Source organism: Pelmatolapia mariae, linkage group LG17, assembly GCF_036321145.2.
Source record: "Pelmatolapia mariae isolate MD_Pm_ZW linkage group LG17, Pm_UMD_F_2, whole genome shotgun sequence".
Taxonomy (NCBI): domain Eukaryota; kingdom Metazoa; phylum Chordata; class Actinopteri; order Cichliformes; family Cichlidae; genus Pelmatolapia; species Pelmatolapia mariae.
The window spans coordinates 10,542,324-10,563,733 of record NC_086242.1 but is presented as its reverse complement, the minus strand read 5'-3'; the positions used below and the strand labels follow the sequence as shown (position 1 = coordinate 10,563,733).

The 21,410-nt window shown below is 40.1% G+C and overlaps 1 protein-coding gene across 8 annotated transcripts in view; it reads left to right on the top strand.

Moving 5' to 3' along the window:
- The window catches only part of LOC134646592 (ELKS/Rab6-interacting/CAST family member 1-like), a 159,453-nt gene extending 141,814 nt beyond the window's left edge, over positions 1-17,639 (top strand). For 5 of the 8 annotated variants that reach the window (XM_063500411.1, XM_063500412.1, XM_063500410.1 and 2 more), the window contains one exon: positions 15,631-17,637. In XM_063500411.1, coding sequence (XP_063356481.1) covers positions 15,631-15,768 — 138 coding nt within the window. In that variant the 3' untranslated portion in view covers positions 15,769-17,637. Of the gene's footprint in view, positions 1-15,630 lie in introns of all 8 variants that reach the window. The other 3 variants (XM_063500407.1, XM_063500408.1, XM_063500406.1) reach the window with 2 other exon arrangements.
- Positions 17,640-21,410: the final 3,771 nt, after the last annotated feature.

Genomic DNA, 21,410 nt, shown 5'->3' with positions numbered 1-21,410 from the left:
TACCAAATGGACCATCCCAGCCTTGCCGTAATGGTCCATTTGATTTACCTTTTATTGTTTATTTTATTTTTTATTTTTACTTGCTAGATACGGGACAGGGGAAAAGAAAAGGGAGAAAGAAAGAGGGGGAAAAAAAAACAGCGGAGAAGAGGGACGGGGATAAAGGGCAAAAAACAAAAAACAACAAAATAAGCAGACAAAAAATACATATATCGATCACCTGGATCACCTGTTGAGAAAGAAAAAAGAAAACAAGCAGAAGAAAACGAGAGTAATAGAATAAACAACATCACAATGATATATGGGAATATAACACTAAATACTTAATATTAAACATTATTGTGCAGCACGTAAGATCGACAGCGCACAGTGTGCTTTGAGGTAGGAGCCAAAAAGGGTGTAGTTTGTGTGTGTGATCACCTGTGTGTACACCTGTGAGCATGAGCGCGCTTGTATTTAAAAGGTTCCTTAATGTAATGATCTGCTAGAGGGTGTGGGGGGCCACAGTCCCATCCTCCAGGGCATGAAGCAGGTATGGAGGAGATCAAAACTCCAGACATCCAGAGGCCCCCAGAACACAAGAGACTAAGGAAGACCAACAGAGGGGCAGCCGCGCCACTGTCCCAGAAAGAGCTGAGGAGAGTCCCAGATGAGGGATCACTCAGCAGCCGCGGAGCAGAAGCCAGGGGGGGTTGCAGTGACGTGCCCGTGAGCTCCGCCGGCAGCCAGCTGTGCCTGAGTGACCGAGCCCCAGGCCGAGAGGCCGAGGGCACCCCACCCCCGAAGTGGCCCGAGCGAGCCCCAGGTTCCAGGCCCCGATAAGCAGCCACCAAGGAGTGAGCTGGTGTGTACCCGGACGCCCACCCCCGGACACAAGGAACCACCAACGCATCGATGTCTGAGGGCGTCTGCCACCGGCAGGGGAAGTGGTGGGGGGAGATAGGCCTCCAAACCTTGGAGGGCCTGAGATGTCCCCAGAGAGGTGGCGTCTGATACCCAACCTGACATATAGACACAGACATACAGGCACACTCAAATACAAACATCCATTCCCACCCTCATGCTCTCATAGGCAATTACTCCACACTCAACCAACGTGGAGACAGACATAAAGAGACGCTGTACACACAATCACACTCCCCAAGCGTACTCTAAGAACCGGGTCTAGGTACCCTTGCCCCTGGAGGGGGAAACTGCACCCAGACCCAGGTGGTGTTACCCTTTTCCCTGCAGTGGGGAGAAGCAGACTGCCCCGACTCCGCAGCAGCAGGGAGGCCCCACACACCAGACCCCCAGTCGGACGGCCAACTCCTCCTCCTAGCCCCCCCGCTCCAGCAGGCCGCAGAGACCGGGGGTGGAAGTTTTAACAAACTTCCACTGCAATGGAGATGTACCATTCTGCTCCTGCAGCCCGAGACATGTCGCTTTTGTAAAGAAGAGAAAACTAAAGACTCTGTAGCTGTTATGTGGAGATAAGAGCAGTGAAATTAGTAGTTCTAACTATAATTGACAGTGTTATCTCTCAAATTAGGATTAATTGGCCCTTTTAAATGACTTTAAAGCTGTGCTAGATAACTTGGCCCTCTAGTGATTCTAAATGGTATTGCAGCAGGTTTTGTCGGTAAGACGCAAGTGCTTGGCTGTCTTGTTTTCCTCATACCCGAGCAACCAACATCAACAAAGAAGAAATAACTTTGTTCGCTACCTATAGGCATCCGTAAAAATTCAGTCATTCATTGCCATAGATACTCCTTTTTTTACATACATAAGTAGTATCTGTGAGTATTTTCTTTGTTTACACTAGCATTGCCTCAATTGATCCTGCTACTTGATATCACATTAATCGACATGTTAACCCTTACTTTTTCTCTAACCCATGAACAGAATTCACAGGTCAGTGTGTTTCTGGCTGTTTATTGTTTGTTTTTGGATTAAATCACAGCAAAAATTTCTGGCACAACTTCACCTACTTCCAAGGTGCATGGAGAGGATGAAACAATTCACAATGCATGAACTCCAGCAACACTTAAGGGAAGAGGAACAACTTTATTGACTGACCAACCTGTTTTTGGATTACAAATCAAGTTGACTGATAGTTAGCAGCATAGCTAACTCTCAGCATTGCTACTGTGCAAAACAATACAAAATCAAAAAAAGAAGAATCTACTTTCAGAGACTCCTCTTTTCACAAAGGGTTACCACAGCGAGTAGCTTCACATGTTTGTATGCTGGATACCAACAAGGACTGATGTCTCTTCCTGCGATCAAACCAAGGACCCTTTGCTTGTTAGGAGGAATTAGTGGTACAGAATTGCAATACTGAATCTGTGCAGCATGTACTTACATTGCTCGGGAAGTTCACGTCAGGTTTCGCGGTAGGCTTTCAGAGGGGTTTGCGGTTATGACATAGAAGATGTTCGCTGGAGCAAACATCTGGTAAGGACTTTTACATATCGCTTATACTATTAGACTCTTGTGGTGAAAGCAGTGTGCAGCACATTGTGATTTACAAGTATTTGACTCCTTGGATAACAAGAAAAGGTTTGAAACTACAGTTTTGAGGGATGTGCTATCTCATAAATTAAGAAAATGTGAGAAAATTACTGTGGCATTGCCTTCTGAAGATAGGCTAATAGACTTACAGCTAACCTGGGTTTGTTTGTGCAGTTGCTGACATACTTCCCCTTTAGCATGGGAAAATTCCAACATGGTGGCAGCACTAAAAGAAAGATTTATAGGCAACCAATCTAAACACTGATTTTTAAGTGGAGATTTCAAAATAACAAGTTAAAGCAAAAATGCTCTTTAACTAAAACTTTGAAGTCTGTTCAGAGGTACAAATTAGGTTTCAAATGCATACTATCATGTTTTTTCAGTTCTACACCCTGATGCCCTGTAGCAAATTGATGCCCTCTTCACAGACCACGTGTCTGCTTTAGGACCCGTCGTGGTTTTAAGGTCACTGATTGGAAGACTTTTGATGGACAGGACATAGAAAAACAGGACAGGGTTGAGCTGGAACCTTAACATCACAGCTGATAATGCAGAGCGTGACTACAGTACAACAATGGCAGTGATAGCCCAGTTGTGAGAATGTGTATCTGTTTATGCTGAATTTGAACATCCACTGTGAGTTTTTTTAAAAGTGTACTTTGTAGACTGTAGGTGTGGTGATAGTTTTCCAGTGTAACTACTTTTCCTGTCTGCTTGTCGTTCTGTTTTCTGGCTTTGTCTTTCATAATAGTTTAGTGTGAATGTGCAGCCTCCAGCGAACAGTCGCGGCTGGAGATTTTTTAAGTTGTTGTTGTTTTCATGAATCCAATTCTCTTAAAAGCCCAGAGGTGGATTCTTTAAATTTTGCTCACTCAGCCTGAAGAATAAACCAGTTACTGTCACTGTAAACCTGGCCATTGTTTGATAGGGTGTAAACTGCAACTTGACTCTATATATGGTGGAAGGATAGAACTACAGAAAGCTGAACTTTGAGAGTTTCACAACTCAGAATTGTTACTTAGATTGCTGCAAGATTAGATTAGATTAGATTGAAGTAGATGGTTTTAATCTCCATTTACTTGGGAAGTTGTTTTGCTTGCGCCTTCATCTGAGCTTTTTGATTAATTAGCTATAAATCAAAGCGCATCTGTCTGTGTTTAAATGAAGTTGTAAGACGGGAGTTGAGCAGTAGATGAGAGAGAGGAGGAAGGGGTGGAGAGGAGACGTTTGGGAGCTGAGCAGACATTTAGGCTCATCTATTTGTGTCGCATTGTGGTCTGGGGTCTATCTAAGCTTTCATTAGGCAGCTCTGCTTCCTGCTCGAGGATGATTGTTTTTTCTCTAAACACGACACTGAGGTCCTCAGCGATCATTACACACACACACACACACACACGAAGCTGTGTATGCATGACTTCAGAGGACAATGCATCACATTAATTTCATGCTAAATTACCATAACCATTACTTGACTTAAACCAAGTTTTCATACCAGGGAAGTTCCACAGTGTAACAGTATACACACTTTGATGTCCTCACAGTGTAAGTAAAGTGCACAGTATATACTTAGAAATACAGCTAAAAAGAGGCGCAGTGAGACATACACATGTCCTCTGCACCTTTTTCACAGTCACACACACACATTGGCCTTCGTCGGTCATTACAGACAAGCTGCTGGTTTTTATGCAGATTTATTGAATGCAGTCTTAATGGCTTTACCAGTCGTTCTCTTTTTACATGCATTTGTCATTTCCTGTCTTTCACTTCTTTTACCCTTGATCTCTGCCTGTCTTTGGTTATCACTTTCTCCTCCCTCTTCTGTCTTTTTACTCTCCTCTCTTGCTTTTCTCTGTTCTTTGAAATATTTTTTCCCACTCCACACTCTGCTATTGTCACTCACCCTTGCTGAGTCTCCACCACCTTTCTCTTTCTCTCTCTTACACTATTTTAGCTCTGCCTTCGATCTCTACCACTCTTTTCCACTTTTATCTTTTTCTTTCTTCCCCCTTTTTCTTGATAAGAAGCAGCAGGTGAAGGTCAAAGATGTCAATTCAAACACAAGATATGCAAAGAAAATGCTTTCTACTCTAAGATTTTTGCCTGGCCGCAGTCCTAGTGAGGGAAACTGCTCAATATAAAGCTTTTAGATATTTTAATATAAATTGCCCAGCTTTTGAAAAGTGCTTTGGACCCTCCTTAGCTTGCTTGGTGTCTTTCTTCTTTAAAAGCATATTCATTTTTTTTTTTAAAACACCTAGGCTTATTTTTGTTGCACCTTTGCATTGCATGTAAAGTAGCACTTTCATTTTAACAAGAAAAACATATCAAACCAAAGAATAAATAAATAAATAAATTCTTGTACAACCTTAGAACTGTGGATTATTTTATATTAAACTGCCATCTTTTCAGATTGGCCTTCTGGGAGGTTACACCTACAGTATATACAGTCAATGCTGCAGTCTGTTTCTGCTGCTTTTTTCTGCAGCCATTAGTGTTGTAAGTCCAGCCGCGTATAGTCACTCCTCTAGGGCCGATTAAGGTTTTAGGTCTCGCTCTGCAAGTTTGGTTCCCTTTAAAAGTATCCCACTGTTACAGTTACCACACATATATTCAAAAGCACCTTTATCGGAAGGTTTGAGGGCTCCCAGATTTGAGTGTCCCTCCCAAGAAACTCCTCCCAGACTCTGGGCTTGTAAATATGAGTATGTTCCTGTAGTCAATTTGGCTGATTATATAACCTAATAAAATAAAATTACCAAGTGATGTTGAATTGCCTGAAAAACACTTCCCATGATTTTTTTCTTTAGAAAACTGCGGTGCTTGAACGGTGCAGTATTTTAGTCCTCAAGGAACAGTTTAAGGCACAAGTCCTCAAGCTCTATTCCCACTGCAGCTTGTTAGCTCGTGTTATTAGCTGAGCTGCCTGGGCAGGACAGCACACACACACACACTTTGGTGCTTTTGGGCTTGGCGCAGTAAAGGCAGCCAACTTCTAAAGCAGTCTACATACAGTATAAGCCGGTTAGAGTATAATGGTTTAAATAGAGACGGGCAGAGAGACAGGGATTATGACCGTCTGTGTAGGCCTGTTATACTTTATCCCTTTGCTGTTCTTCATAAAGGAGTTTCTGTAGCACCACTCAGAGAAGCTCCATAAACCTTCTGTGATTGCATCTTTACTTCCTGCATTTATGCTCTTGCGGGATATTATTAGGCAAAAATTTGCTCACTAGACTTTTTGTGTATCCCGACATCACCGATCACTCTCCAGTGTTGTTTCAAGCAGATTATATCATTAATGCAAAAACAACCGTTTCACCTTTTACCCTAACCATTTCCTGCCTTTTTGCAGCGCTGTACTTTTTTCTCTCAGTTGTAACATGTTAATGTTCTTGCAGTTTGTGTGTTTTATCGTTACACTTTATCAGCAAACTGTTAAGAATGAACTTTCTACTTTTGTTTTGTAGCTCTAAATGTCCTGCCAGTCCTAGACATCCAATATCTGCAAAAAAAGAAACAAATATACAGTACTGTACGATATAAAAACATAAAAAAAATATACAGAGCTTAACACATTTATTAGATCAGCTGTTATAAAAACAAGAAAACACAGATATTTTAGAAATCTGTCATAAACTAATTTAAAACTATAAAAATAATATTATTATTTATTATTTTAAAAAGCTACATTTACATTTTTATACCCAGATTTGAGCTGGCACACTGGACTTCTCTGAGAAGTCAGAAATTATTTAAATTAAATTAAATTAAATTAAATTAAATTAAATTAAATTAAATTAAATTAAATTAAATTAAATTAATCAAGCATAACAATCAACAGCTAAACCACAGAAAAAAAATAAAATTTACTATTTTTTTCAGCTTTTTTTGTATAAAAATAAATGAAAATTGATGGAAAACAAAAATAATTATATTTTAGCATTAAAATATGATGGATTAACCATTACAAAAACATTAAAAATAGGTTTTAGTAATCACCAGTGCTGTTAATTTAAGGCAGCTGTGGCATAAGCCTTAGACTGGGTGGAGATCTAATAAATGTGTTAAGCACGGTATTTTTCTTTTTGTTTTAACTGCTCTGTTTGTTGTTGTTTTTTACTATATTAAGCACTAATTGGATTGTACATCGGCCTTTCTCTACCCTTGATTTTTCAACTGATTTTTATGTGAAGGATCTGTGTTGAATTTACACAGAAATTCAATGAAAAGAAATTAAATTGTTTTTGCTTTCCCCATCTTAGCCCCTCTATTATGAAATTAAGACTGTTGATCACTAATGTCAATAAACTACCAGTTCCTGACACAATAACGCCAAAAAAAGGGAACAAATAACAAAAACTAGCTCCAGATAAGATTGTACTATATGTATAGTTCTTTTGAACTCCATGTAATGAAGTTTAGTTCTTAATTGAGACGATCTAGACAAGAGCATAAAGTTCTAAGTTATCGGGTAACACCAAGTCAAGCTTAGTTTACAAGCTGCATCCATAGACTTCTGGTCTCATAATCATCTCTAACTTAAAAACTGTAGTAACTAAGCAGAAGATGCTGGTGTGTCTGCAGCAGGCAGTTGTTCTGCTTACAGATACTAATGCATTCTAGTTATATATTTGTTCTTCTGTGTCTTTTTGCCTCTTTGCTGTTTGGTCGTTTCTCTCTCTCCGTTAATCTCAGCACGGCTATCTCTACGGTTTCTTTAGAAAATATAAGCATTCCTTTGCAGGTCCAATCTTTGCAGTGTGTGTCAAAGGGTCAGTGCGCACACACCGTACCTCACCCTGATTCTCATGCTGATAACCAGCGTGTGCGCTTCTGTGTGTGTGCGTGTGCATGATAGATAGTAATCCATCACCATAATGGAGCTTTAATGGCTGCAGTAAAAATCATCTTCGTCAAACTCTCTCTCTATTGCACAAACACACATCTTACGTGTACCTCTGTCTACCTTGTCTACCTCTCTGTTTCCCACAATCCTCTCTGCCACTCCATAAATCAGACCTCAAGCTTACAGCGTTTGCTTTAGCCTCACGCTGTGCACTCACACACACACCTGGCATGTCAAAACCCAAACCACTGGATCACACACCAATTCACCAACACCTACACTTATAAACACACACATACATGCATGTGCATACACACACTCACACACAAATACGCACGCAGTTACAAGAGTCATGAATCTGGCAAATATTTCCCATTTTCATTATTTCGTCTGCATTTCTCTCTGACCACACACTGTGATTGCATGAGACACGATCCATGGGAGCTTACAACCAAAACATCCAAGCTAGTACCTCATACCTGGAAACTGTTTATATTTAATTTCTTTGGGTCATTAACGACTTTTGGATTATGTATAGCAAGAGAGGAAGTCTATTGCTTGGCAACAAAGAGACTTTTTCTTCCCCTACCGAGTATTAAATTTTGATCATTTTCTAAAGAAAGCTGGGTTTTGTTTTTCTAGTTTTGGCCATCATTCATCATATCAGTCATGATATCAGTTATGAGAATATTTTTCTCCCTGGGTTAATTGTAACAATTCAAGAATGTTGCAACTCAGCTTTTTAATGGAGACCATTATACTTGCAGGCATGAAAAAAGGGGGGAAGCAAGAGGGGAATCAAGGTCATCTTGACATTGGTTTTTGTTTTCATTACTGAAAAAGGGGATCATATTGGAGATTTCCTTACAGTCGGTCACAAAATAATTTCAGTCAGGGCCACTTTGGTCAAAAGAAGATTGTTATTCCATGTGCAGCAATTTACATTTGGCAGTACAGTTTTGTTCTATGCAGAGAAAAGAAGTAAGACCTTTGGTACTGAACAGAGCAGGCATCACAAAAATCTGAACACGATTGAGACACAATGAAAAGAAGAAACATATAGACGTAGGTTGCAAAGCAGTTTGCAGAGGAAGCAGCAACTCTAGACAGGCAAAAGTGACTTAAATAACACATCCTATATGACTTTTGCCAATAGGCAGCGTGGGTTATCAATGACATTGACCCTATTAGCTAGTGTACCAGGGACCTTAATTATAAATCTGTTAATATAATTAAACTATATTAATTAGTAGCTATATCCTCAGTCATCCATCTCACCATAGTGCTTGACTCAAAGGCAACTGGATTTCTTTTAGGTTCTTTAAGATGACCTCTTAAAGAACCTCTTTAAGACCTCTCGGAAGCCTTCTATAGTTTTAAAAGCTGGTGAGGAGTCCCAGGTATTTAACCTCTAGTGGGACATGTCAGGACATCTTTGTGAATCATTGCCCACCCTACTGCCATGTAAGTTGTTAAAGTCAAATGGTTGAGGGTGGACTGGCAGTTAGATCGCCTGGAAAGGGCTCTCTTGGTGTCGTAGGCCATCACCTCTCTCCAGTCATCTGTTTTCTCTGCTTCACGGCACAGCATGCATGACACTGCACAACTTGCAGTTAGGTGTGCCAGGACCTATACATAAGAGGACCAAACAACCACTCCACAGGTCTATGGTACGTCATAGGAGAAACTGCTCTTACATTGTAGATCACAGGTGTCGAACTCCAGGCCTCGAGGGCCAGTGTCCTGCAGGTTTTAGATGTGTCCTTGATCCAACACCGCTGACTTAAATGGCTAAATTACCTCCTCAACATATCTTGACGTTCTCCAGAGGCCTGGTAATGAACTAATCATGTGAATCAGGTGTGTTGACTCAGGGTGAGATCTAAAACCTGCAGGACACCGGCCCTCAAGGCCTGGAGTTTGACACCCCTGTGTAGATGTTCACATTTTGGACAGAGAAGACAGATATTTTGACAGAGCTTTGTCTAACTGGATCAACCAACGTTGAGCAGAAGAGATAGCCTACAACAAAAAATGTATGCCCTTGTAAAAATTGTGCATACAATTTCAGATAGAGTGTAAAAAGATGCTGGTTATTGTAATTAGTCACAAACCCGAAAATTAAGGAACAGCCAATTTTCTAAACTGAGGTGTAACAAATGTTGCAGCATTGTAAAGTTTTCTGTTAAATCACCAGTCCAATAATGACAGACTAAATTTTAAAAACAAGCTCCAGACTGCACACATCAAAATTTTCCTAAAGCTGGTTTTACATAAAAGCTGCCAATGACCACAGAGTCGACTGTTCTGCATGATGTGATATGTTCTTATGGATACAGGAGGCATTGAATTTATAAAACTAAATGTGCAAATTATTACAGCTGTTCTGGTGTTCGTTAAGTAAGATGATTGAGGTGGTAGCCAACATGCATTTTTTATTTCCTCAAGACATTGCTGATCAATTTTATGCCTAAAAACACATGAGTCATGGATTGTGTTATAACGTAATCTCATAATAGCATGGCTCTTGTTTTGTTTTTTTATCATCATCCTGTTTTTAAGTTGTGTTTAACCCATTAATTTCAGATTTTTAGGCACTTTTTGAAGTCTTTTTCCTCTGGTGTAGGTCAAGGTTGGCTGAGTCAGAAAGCAGATGCAGCAGACAGATACTAAACTATTTATCTCTTCTCAGTTGTCTTACACTCTTATCTTTACTGCTGTGTTTTTCTGGGTGATTGCAACTAAAATGCAAGGCCGTTAAGCTAAATCACCTGCAAACACCATCAGTGTAGAAAAGTGTAACGGGGCTTTCTGATTCTTCTAACACGAGTGTGCAAGGACATTGGCCAGAGTAAGAATGAGGACAGCAAATCAGTGGAAATGATAAAAAAATCAAGGTGCAGATAATGAGGGCAGATAGAACAGAGAGAGAGATAAGTGATAAAAGTTGGACTATGTGCTCAGAAATCATCACTCTGTTCGACAGCTCATCACTTCCACACAACCGTGATTCATCAGAGGCCTGAATGAACGTGTCAAAATTATTCCATAGACCTCCAAAGTTGTTGTTTTGCAAAGCATCTGTTTTCTGCTTACATCACCTGGAAAGACTGAATAAGTCATTAATTTTTTTGTTGTTGTTTTTGCTGTAGGGGGTTGTACCCTGCTGTCTGAAACTAATGGGGCTTTCCGAATATGCCAAATTGAACCAAACTTGCTCAGTCTCTCCATTTCTGTCCCATTCTCTTCTTGCATATTACTTTGATTATCTTCTCCCATTATATGCATTCTTTGCCTGTCAGACTTTCTTTTTGGCTCTACAAAATACTATGTTTTAGTTTAGGTAGCTTGGCCTCCTCTCAGCTTCTGGGTTCCGACTTGGAGTTTTGCATGTTCTCCTTGTGCCTGTGTGGGTTTTTTCCATGCACTGCAGTTAAGTGAAACTAGATAAGATGCAGTGATAGTAGGGAACAAGTAGAAGACAGCCTGGACAAATAAGGAATGAAATTCAGTAGAAGCGAGACAGAATACATGTGTTTGAATGAAAGGGAGGTAGGTGCAACGTTGAAGATGCAAGGAGTAGGGGTAGTGAAGGCAGGTGAGTGTAAATATGTGAAGTCAGCCATACAAAGCAACAGACAGTGCACAAAAGAGGTAAAGAAGAGGGTGCAGACAGGGTGGAGTGGGTGGAGACAAGTGTCAGGGGGTGATTTGTGACAGATGGATAGCAGCAGGACTGAAAGGCAAGGTTTACAAGATGGCGGTGAGACCTGCTGTGATGTATGGTTTGAAGCAAAAAGCCAGGAGGCAGAGCTGGTGGCAGAGTTGAAGATGCTTGGTTTTTTTTATTGAGTGACAAAGAGGGACAGGATGACAAATAATAGGGGTGCAACGATACACAAAATTCACGGTTCGGATCGGTTCGATACTTTGGTGTCACGGTTCGATATTTTTTCGATACAAAAAATGTTCATGCTTTTTTTAATTTGTCATTTATTAAAATTATAAATATATATTTTAACTCAAAAGTACAGTTTTTAAATTTAATGTTGCTGAAACGACAAAGTAATAAAAAAAATAAATATCTCATGGAGAAATCCCTCATCTTTGGAAAAGAGAGTTTATTACAGAGAAATGGCTCTTTCCAAACTAAAAGCTATACTATACGCTTCTTCTGGGGTATACTCTCAGCAGCATATTAAACATATCAGGTCCCCATAAGGAGAATCATGTGCTAACGGCTGTCTAAATGACTCGGGTAAAGTTTGTAGCATGTGTGCTTGTTGCTTTTGTCTGCTTCCACTTGTCTTTGCACTAGGATGATGTCGGAGTAAATGTGCAGTCATATTCATTGTGTTCCCACTAGTGCTGTCAGCATTAATCTCGTTAAAATGACGTTAACGCCACAACATGGCAAATCTCCGTTAACGAGCTACCGCGGATCGCCCCGTGCATGGGGCTGGACAGCGTCAACACGTTAACGAGCAAACTGCGCTAACGCAGTAGTTCCCACCCATGTAATTGAACACTGCGTGGCACATCCGACATACTGTTTTACTTTTGTCCATGACGCGCTTACCTTCAGGGTCATACTTCACAGAAGACCAAAATAGTTCCAAAGGCCAGATCTGAATGAGGGTGGGGGAGGTTCAATTTGCTTTGTTGCAACGAGCTTAGCTTCTGTCTTGCTAGCTTGCGCTGTGCTCAGTGGATCTGCACTCGACAGTGCAGCCTAGTCGGAGTAGTCGAACGCAGATCCACTGAGCGCTCAACACAGACAGCATCGTCAGAAGAAAAGTTGATAAAATAAATTAAAAATTTTGTATTGTTCGATACACATGCGTACCGAACCGAAAGCACTGTATCGAACGGTTCAATATCGATACGAGTATCGTTGCACCCCTAAGAAATAAGCATATCAAAGGGACAACTCAGGTTGAGAGGCAAGGCTGAGATGGTTCGGACAAGAGCAGAGGTGGGATAGTGGCTATATCGTGTAAAGGATGTTAAAGCTGGGGTTGCCAGGCAAGAGGAAAACTACAGAGAAGGTTCGTGATTATAGCGAAGAAGCACATGCCGAGGAGGGTTGGTGTGACAAACGAGGATACTGGGGATAGGATGTGATGATGACAGATTATCTTCTGTGGTGACCCCTAAAAACAGAAGCCATGAATATGATGATGAGCTATAGTTTCATTGCTGGCATGAATGGTTTTCTGTTTCTGTGACTGAGAAGTAACCACTAATGTCATAGGCTCCACCAGGGGAATGGATGGATCTACAACTAATAAGATCGAATACAAAATTGGATTCATATTAAAAGAGGTTTTTTTTTTAACATCCTCGATGACATTTCAGCAGTTTACATTTTAACTTCCTGAAAGTTGGGGACTTGCATGCTAAACAAAAGAAGTTTCAAAACTGTGGTAAAAAGTTCAGCTCGTTGTCTTTCTGGTCCAAGTATTTAAACAAAATTCCCAGATGCACATCTTGCATTTCCCAAAATGCAACTTGATAGTGTCTTTGATTAGCACTTTCATTGTGTCTTTATACACAACTGTGGCCTATTTCCAATAATTAATATAGCAGCATGATATATGGATAATGACTTCCTTTTCCAAGTAATTTATTAGATTATCATTAATCATTAATAGTGTTATTACTTGCATCAGTTTTACACATAAAGAATAAAGCCACTGTGATATAAAATACCACTGAGATTTTCTGGATAACAGATGAGAGCAGAGGGAAGAGGTTAAGACTTAACGAGGGAATATTTGCCAATATCTGACCCAGGCCTCACACACACATATACTCACACACAGACACAGACAAACATAAATGTGGGCTTGTGTTACATGGCCATTTCAGCGGCTCTCGTATTGATACAGATGTATTGGTCATTAAGTCAGTCAGGTTTGACGTCTCAGCCCAACTGCAGCCAAAGAAAATAATATCAGCGCTCTCTCAGAGAAATTTTCCACTCTGTCCGAACAGAAAGAACTACAATTTGGTGTTTAAGATTGAAGTCTGATGCGTGTGTGTGTGTTTGTTTGTGTGTCCTAAACCCTGCTCAGTAATCATCCATTGGACAGTTTTTTGCTTCTCATCAGTCAAAACACTAACAGAATAGTTTGGTTTTCTTCTTAGACATAACCACTTGCTAGTTAGCTTAGTAAGATATAGGTGTAAACAGCTACCCTGATTCTCGTTCACTTTAATAGTTTATCAGCATATCACATTTGTGTTATCTCTGGAAATGTCAAATCATTCTAACCAACCAAGAAGTCAGATGTTATTTGATTGTTCAGAAATAATACATCTAATGGAAAATAAATTTGTAGCTGTCATTGAAAGCTAGCTGTGTTTGTTTTTGGTAAAGTAGATATAGCAAGCATAAAAATAACTTCACTCAGTGCTTTGTAATTCCCATTTTTATTCTTTTTTGTTTGTTTGTTTGGCGGGGGGGGGGGGGGGGGGGGGGTGCATTTGACTGTCTGGGAGCTAAAACTGAGTTTATTTACACGAGAAGGTGAAATGCTAAGCTAGCATTTTATGCTAGCAAGCTCTGTTTATAGATTGTATAGTTGTGCAGTTAAGATGTTTTTTAGTGCTGACATTAGGGATGGGTATTGATAAGATTTTCACGATTCCGATTCCATTTTCGATTCTGTTTAACAATTCGATTCTTTATCGATTCTCTTATCGATTCTTTTTAAAAAAGGAGAACACTAAGGTCGGTTAGCTTAGAACTTTGTTTTATATCTTCTCTTTGAACAAGATAGAAATTTAGGAGTAACATGGCCTTACAAACCCAACAGTGAGATCTTAAGAGATCCACAGCCTACGGCTCTTCAATGGGGTGTCACAGGGTCCCCGGGGAAAAAATTGTAAATGTAAAATAATAAAATAAATATTCTTCTGTAGCAATAACAAAGTATAACATAAATTATTCTGTTGCAATTACACAAGAATATCCAGTAATCTCCCTGCCTACAATTAAACACATTCACTTACCGAAAATCGGGGGCATCTGGTGTGGCAAATGCCTTTTACCACAAACTTAGTCACTGCTCGGTGACATTCTGGCCTGAAAGGAGACGCTACCGGTAGACTGCAGCGAAAACTGCCAGCATCTGAGCCAGCCAGACTCTGTCTGTCTCTCTCATGATGGTCACCTAAATGCACAGTAATGGCAGGTTTTCTAATAAGGCAGATCGTGCTAACATAATATGCACTGTTAGTTGATTATTTACCTGCCGCATTAACGGGAGAGGACGTGCAAACGTTACCGCTGCTGCTGCGTTGAGATTCCCGAGTCCGGAGCGGAATTAAAAACACGACATTCATTTAAGGTCATCGCGTGTTTTGTGAGCAAATGCTTTTGCATATTCGTAGTTTTTCCTCCCTTAAATGAAATATCTACTTTGCAAGTATTGCAAGTTGCCCTGTTGTCATCCGTTCTCGTAAAGTATGACCAAACTTTTTAGCGTTTGAGCCGCCATGTTTCCTGCCAGGTAAATGACGCTCCGCAACGCGGTGACGTCATTCGGGGCGACTGGAATCGATAAGGGAATCGTTTGCAAAAATGCCAAACAATTCCAAGGAATTGAAACAGTGGGAACCGGTTCTCAACAAGAACCGGTTTTCGATACCCATCCCTAGCTGACATAGAAATAAAATATCACAATTTGACTCAAAAGCTCAACAGACTGTTAGGACAACTATCTACAGAGGCAGCTGTATTATTGGTCAGATAACAAGGTATTAACTTCACACCTTTTCAGTTCAGTGAACAACATTAGCTGAGGTGAAGCTCAGCTAACAGATGCTAACAGATTGTCATGGACAAACCTTTAGCTATGTTCACATGACGTCAGAAGAAAAAAACCTTCATGCAGTATGGCCTGAAATGAGTAGCTGAGACTTCTGGTGCTGCAGAAGTCAGTTTTGCACCCACAGCAATCTGTGGGGTTTTTTGTTTTTTTTTTTTTTGGGGGGGGGGGGGGGGGGGGGGGGGGCTTTCTGTGTTTTGGAGAGAACTTCTAGTGGATATTTGTGGAACTGCAGTTTTTGGCACTTGGCCTTGTTTTGATTTTTCAATCCAGGAAGTGGCACCCTGTTAGTTTTTACTCTGAGCTAAACGAACTGGCTGCATATTTATCCTACAGACCTGAACACCATCAGAGAGAAAGTTAATATGAACGTTTTTTCATGAAAGTATTTCTTTTTTTGGCTTAAAAAAAAAGTCTAAAATTTCTCCTCTCTCTTTCCGGCCTTTTTTTCCTCAGTTGGAGGCGGAGTTAGCACTGTGTGAGAGGGAGGGGGCGGAGCTCCAGGAGTACGCCAATCAAGTCCTGCAGCAGATCGCCGACCGATGCCCTGACATTTTAGAGCAAGTTGTCAACGCCTTGGAGGACAGCTGCTGACACACTAATGCACACACACTGGCAGAAAATGATTAAAAAAAAGCTTACATTCAAACATTTAGTTGTATGTAAAGTCAGAAGGCAAACATTTAACACAGCTTGGCCCCATAATTCCCCGATGCACAAATAAAATTAGTGCTGCACATGAATAGGAATACGTTCCCAGCCTTCACAGAAAAGAGGAACTAAGACAAAAAATCTAATTATTACTGAAAACTGGGCTTTAGTTGCTTTAATTTTCTGTTTAAAGCACTATATCAGCATGCAAGTCAGCTAGAAATAATTGGTAAACTTCACTTATTTACATTACTACCCCAACACAGAAAGAGCCCTCACTGCACTGGCCATACGCGACACCTTATAGCGAGCTTCCCATGTCCTGGGATTCAACGGGAGGATTTGTATTCGTGACTTGGGGCAAAAAGTATTTTCAAACCTTAACAAAAAGTTGAACATAAGCTGAGCTTGCCAGGTTCTTACACGCTGTTGCCACATTATTGTATTAGTTCAGATTCAAAAATATGTTTATTTCAACTGCCTTTGGCTCTTTACATCATTTGCTGCTATCTTTGTAATTTTTAGGTTCCTTTTTTTCCAATTTCTTTGTTTTTGTCTGATGAAATGTCCTAACATGCAGTTTCTTTCAGCAGTATTCTCTAGATAGTTGTGTAAATTGTAAAGGGAGCGGTTTAATTAACACATACACAACTTTCGTCAGGGGTAACATGACACTTTAATCTATTGTTTCCCATTATTGATGAAAGGTACAAACTACAGTAAATAACTCGCAAAACTCCCTTTATGAAGACACACTGGCATGGATGGTCTGACTTTCTGTTTCACCACTGAAAATCACACGTCTCCTTCATTTATGGCGCCCATGCCGAAATTAGGTTCAGATAAGAAAACCCCTTTTATGACAATCCCTTTAGCGTTAACATGAGGTGTCAAGTCTGAACTTTACTCTTTACCTTTAGTGAAACATCTTTTTTTCTTTGTTTGGGGAGGGGAGAAAATATAAAGTAAATGTTATATATATTTTTTTGCTTTTGGTAATATATATTAAACACTAATCTTGTTTAACTGAAAGTGCCGTCATCTGTTGGTTGGTATGCTAGCATATGGTAATGCGTCGAAGTCTTTTTTTTTTTTTCTTGGACACTGTTATTGGGAACGTGTATTGCACCTACAGAAGGCTTTGTGTCCACCGGGAATATTTTCTCAGACTCAGTTTCTTGTTCTTGTTGTCTACAGTGGAAATGACACTGCATGTCTCCCACAGCGCTGACAGCCTTAGCATGATTTAAACTTTTACGGCAGTGAGCACTAGAGGTTCAATTTGTTTCAGCTTGAAGCAAAATTTCCTTCTTTTTTTTCCCCACCATTATTTTGTATTGAGTGATGAGGCCATGACGGGAACTGTTTAGCGCTGCTTCCTGGTAAGAAACACCTGGTGGACACAAACTCTAAAGACACAGATTCACATTACGCTCTCAAATCTGACTGGGATGCTCACGAGAAAAAAGGAAAAAACAGCTTTTGTTTGTTGGCACCTGAGCAGCGTTTTAAAAAGCTTAAAGTCACACGGGTGCAAACGAGAAGCTTCATTTCAAAGATGCCTGAAATCTCACACTGCTTTGGGTTGAAGGTTCCTCAGATGTCTTTTTTTTTGTGGTTGTATGTTTTAAGAGGGGGACCCCAGCAGATCTGAGTGTGTTGTAAGTTCAGTATTTGTTGTCTGTTTTATACTGATAATGTTTGTCACTGGGGGTGATGATGACTGGGACTCACTTTAAATTTCTTGTGGATTAAAAATCAGAATGAGAGAGAATGTAATAAAATATGGATTTATCTTTATTTCTCATCTCATGCCTGTTATTTTCTCTGGTTTGTTCGCTGTCAGATTCTCTGGGATATGTGACAAGTGAAACGAAGAAAACGCTGCTTGATTGTGGCCTCTGATCAATTTTAATCAAATGTAAAAAGTATCCTGTGTTACACTACTATAAAAAACTCATAAAAGCTAACTTTCTTTCACAGCAGCTAGTGAGCATACTTAGGTAGTTCTGTCCTTTTTTTCTGACTTCAGCTTTCCATTCCCTTTGCCTCCTTCATTCTGCCGTGTTTTTTCATGTGTACACTGAACTATTTCTCTTATCTTGTGATTCATTTTCCTATCCGCCCACAATAATGACAATATTCCATCCCCCAGTCCTCTTTATCTAAACCAGTATCCTTCAGAACAGCCTCATCCTGTTCCACTTCTCTACCACACAGTTTCATGCGTTTTGAATTGTCCCCAATGCCCTGAGCTTGTTTTAGATCAACACATGAAATAAACTAAATTTTGATTTGATTTGTTTGAACTACATTTTCATACTAGAAGAGAATGGTCAGTCTGCTAATAGGAAGGCAACAGTAACTCAAATAACCACTTCTTAAAACCAAGGTATGCAGACCACACAACACATTGAACCTTGAAGCAGATGGGCTACAGCAGCAGAAGACCACACTGGGTGTCAGAACAGGAAATTGAGGCTATAAATTTATACAGACTCACCAAAAGTTGGACAGTAGAAGATTAAAAATAACATTGAGTCGCTTGATGAGTCTCCATTTCTGCTGCAACGTTTGGAAGGTGGGGGTCCGAATTTGGAATTCTGCCTTGTATCAACAGCTCAGGCCAGTGTTGATGGTGTATTAATCTGTAACTTTGGGCCTCTAAATAGCAACTGAGTATAGTATAAATGTCAAAGCTTACCTGAGTATTACTGCTGACCATGTCCGTCCCTTCGTGACCACATTACATCCATCTTCTGATGGTTAATGCTACATATCACAAAGCTCAAATCATCAACTGGTTTTTTGAACTTGACAGTTCATTGTACTCAAATGACCTCCACAGTCACCAGGTTACCAAGAATGTTTCCAGCACCTTGTTGAATCTGCGCCATGAAGAAATAAAGCAGTTCTGAATTAGGGCTGTGCGATATGACCAAAATCTCATATCATGATATAGGACATTTCTCATCCCGATAATGATATATATCACAAAATAGTGCTTTTTCTGTAAATTTTGTGAATCTTGGGCAACTCGACTTGTGTGAAGTGTTTTCAGCTGGGCGTCGTGTAACTAGAGTCGAGTGTTTTGACCGATGCATGAAACTATATAACTCTTTCCATACTCTTTCACGTGATTCTTGTGTAGGTGGTAGAAGAGGTTTGTCATGTTTGAGTCTGTGGTGGGGACCGGTTTGCAGCATAATTTGCATAGTACAGTTTTCTGGTTCGTGTCAGACTTTTTATAACCAAACCATGTCCATTCTACAAAGGTAGCCCCTCGTTTAGGAATAAGGTCCTTGATTTGTTTTGACTGGTTCTTCTGTTTGGAACTACCTGGTTCTTCCTCATCTTCAACAGTGTATTTTGCGACACCACGAAACAACTACAGCGTATAATTTGAAATGATAGATGTTTTCATTTCGTCATTGGATATATTTCGTCATATCGCACAGCCCTATTCTGAATGTAAAGGGAGATCCAACCTAGTACTACTAAGGTATACCTAATAAAGTGTCCGGTAAGTGTATATGAGTAATTGTAGCTAATTTTCTGAAAATGACACAGTAGTTAAATTTAAACTAACACACAACGATGACTCAGATGTTTAAAGGAGTTGTTAGACTCATTCGGCTGGAAAATTTGGTTTAACAGACCCGCCCAGCTCGCCTGACCTTGAACCTCGACCCTCACCTGACATTTACCCTCACTTGTGAAGAATTTCCATTTAGGGATCAAAGCGCCATCCTGTTATTATGGCCGTTCTCGTTTTCACACAACACTCAGAGAACCAACTCCTGGTAGTCTGTAAATGTAGCATACATGCTGGTGCTTAGCTTCACATAAGGCAACGCTTTGTACGTGTGTCAGTGTGTGTCGAGGATCTGCTCTGCTTTCTCTATCTACTGTCCCAATAAAAGCCAGTGAAGGGAGACAGGAGGGATGGACAGAGCGAGAAAGAGGAGGAGAAAGAGATACGCCTTTGTGACTCCCTGATTTATGTGATGAAGAAAAAGAGGAAGGGGGAGGGAGGTAAAAATGAATGGAAACATGGCCCATTGAACACTTCATCCCATCTCTTCTACAGATCTAACTTTGCACAATGTACTTCTACCTGCCCTGTGCACAAAAGTGCATGTCTAAACATCAGAAATATGCACTAAAGAAGGATGTATTTTTATATCAAAGTTGTCTAAATGTTCACTTTTCAAATATAAATATTAAGATTATTTTCCAAAGGCTTGCATGTGATATTCCTCACTTGAGGAAAAAGAAAACCTGCAATCATTATGATTCCACATCATTTTACTTTTAGGGAACATTTACAGCTACATTCACCTGCAAGTTCACATAAGTCTAAATCTGTGCTCCAGTCCAACAAATCTGTACTCTTTAAATATCTGCATGTGTGCATTCAGGCTGGAAAACTGAGGCTGTGCACGACAGAAAGCACAAGCATCACAGGAAACACTCTGCTCCAAGTACTTCAACACTAAATGCTAAATCCCCTTGATTCTTGACTGCTGCTCATGTGCAGTATTGTCCCACATCGCCACGGACAAAGGAATCTGGAGAGCTGTTAAAGCTGGCAAAGAAAGAAAAACAAACTGTGAAACAGCTCCAGAAAAGCAGAGCAGAGCACAGGGCCAATCCCACACAACCAGGGGTGAACCCTTCAGAGGCCTAAAGACAAATCATAGAAATGGAGTTGCATTCATTAACTACAGTTACTCTGGCAGAATCATTCTCTACAGACCTCACAGTGTACTTTCACATGACAGGTATGCTTATGTGTGCAAGTGATAAGACCGACTAACCATAAACAGTTGATGATTTCTCCTTCAGCAATTTAAAAATGTTAACATTTTGTTTCTGTGCCACTGCAATGATGTTAATGATCTCAGTCAGGCCAACTCTGTAACAAAAAAGGTTTTGTCAGTCCATACGTAATAGGTTAAGTTATATAAGGAAAAAATAATAATCACAACATTCTAGTTCAAAATCTGTATAAAGTGGCGGTAAATTGTATTTGATATACAGTCCTATGAAAAACTAAGTTCACCCTTACTGCTTCCATAGGACTTAAGATAGTAAGTAGCAGCCTGGTATTGCTAATCAAATGCACTTTAACTGATCGTTTGCAAGTGTGAGCACCTCTATAAAAGCAGAAGTGTTGGTCTGGATCATTCACTCAACATAATGGCTCAATATTCACCAGGAGTGGATATTCCAGCAAATTCATCCCAATGATCAGAGAAAGTACAAAAACCCTAAGAGCTACTTCTCAGACTCTACAGGCCTCAGTTAGCATTTTAGTTAGAAGTTAGAAAAAGGCTGGACAAGGTTTGCTTGTTTGGAGGGTTGCCATAAATAGTATCCTCTCTCTAAAAACTACATGTGGCACAGCTTAACTTTGCAAAGCAGCATTTGAAAAAGCCACAACACTTCTGGAACAATGTGGTTCATATGTCAGTTGAAGAAATGAGATCAAAGTGGAGCTGTTTGGTTATGGTACACAGCTTCACATTTGGTGGAAACCAAACACAGCATACCAACTCATCACTTCATACCAACTGTTAAGC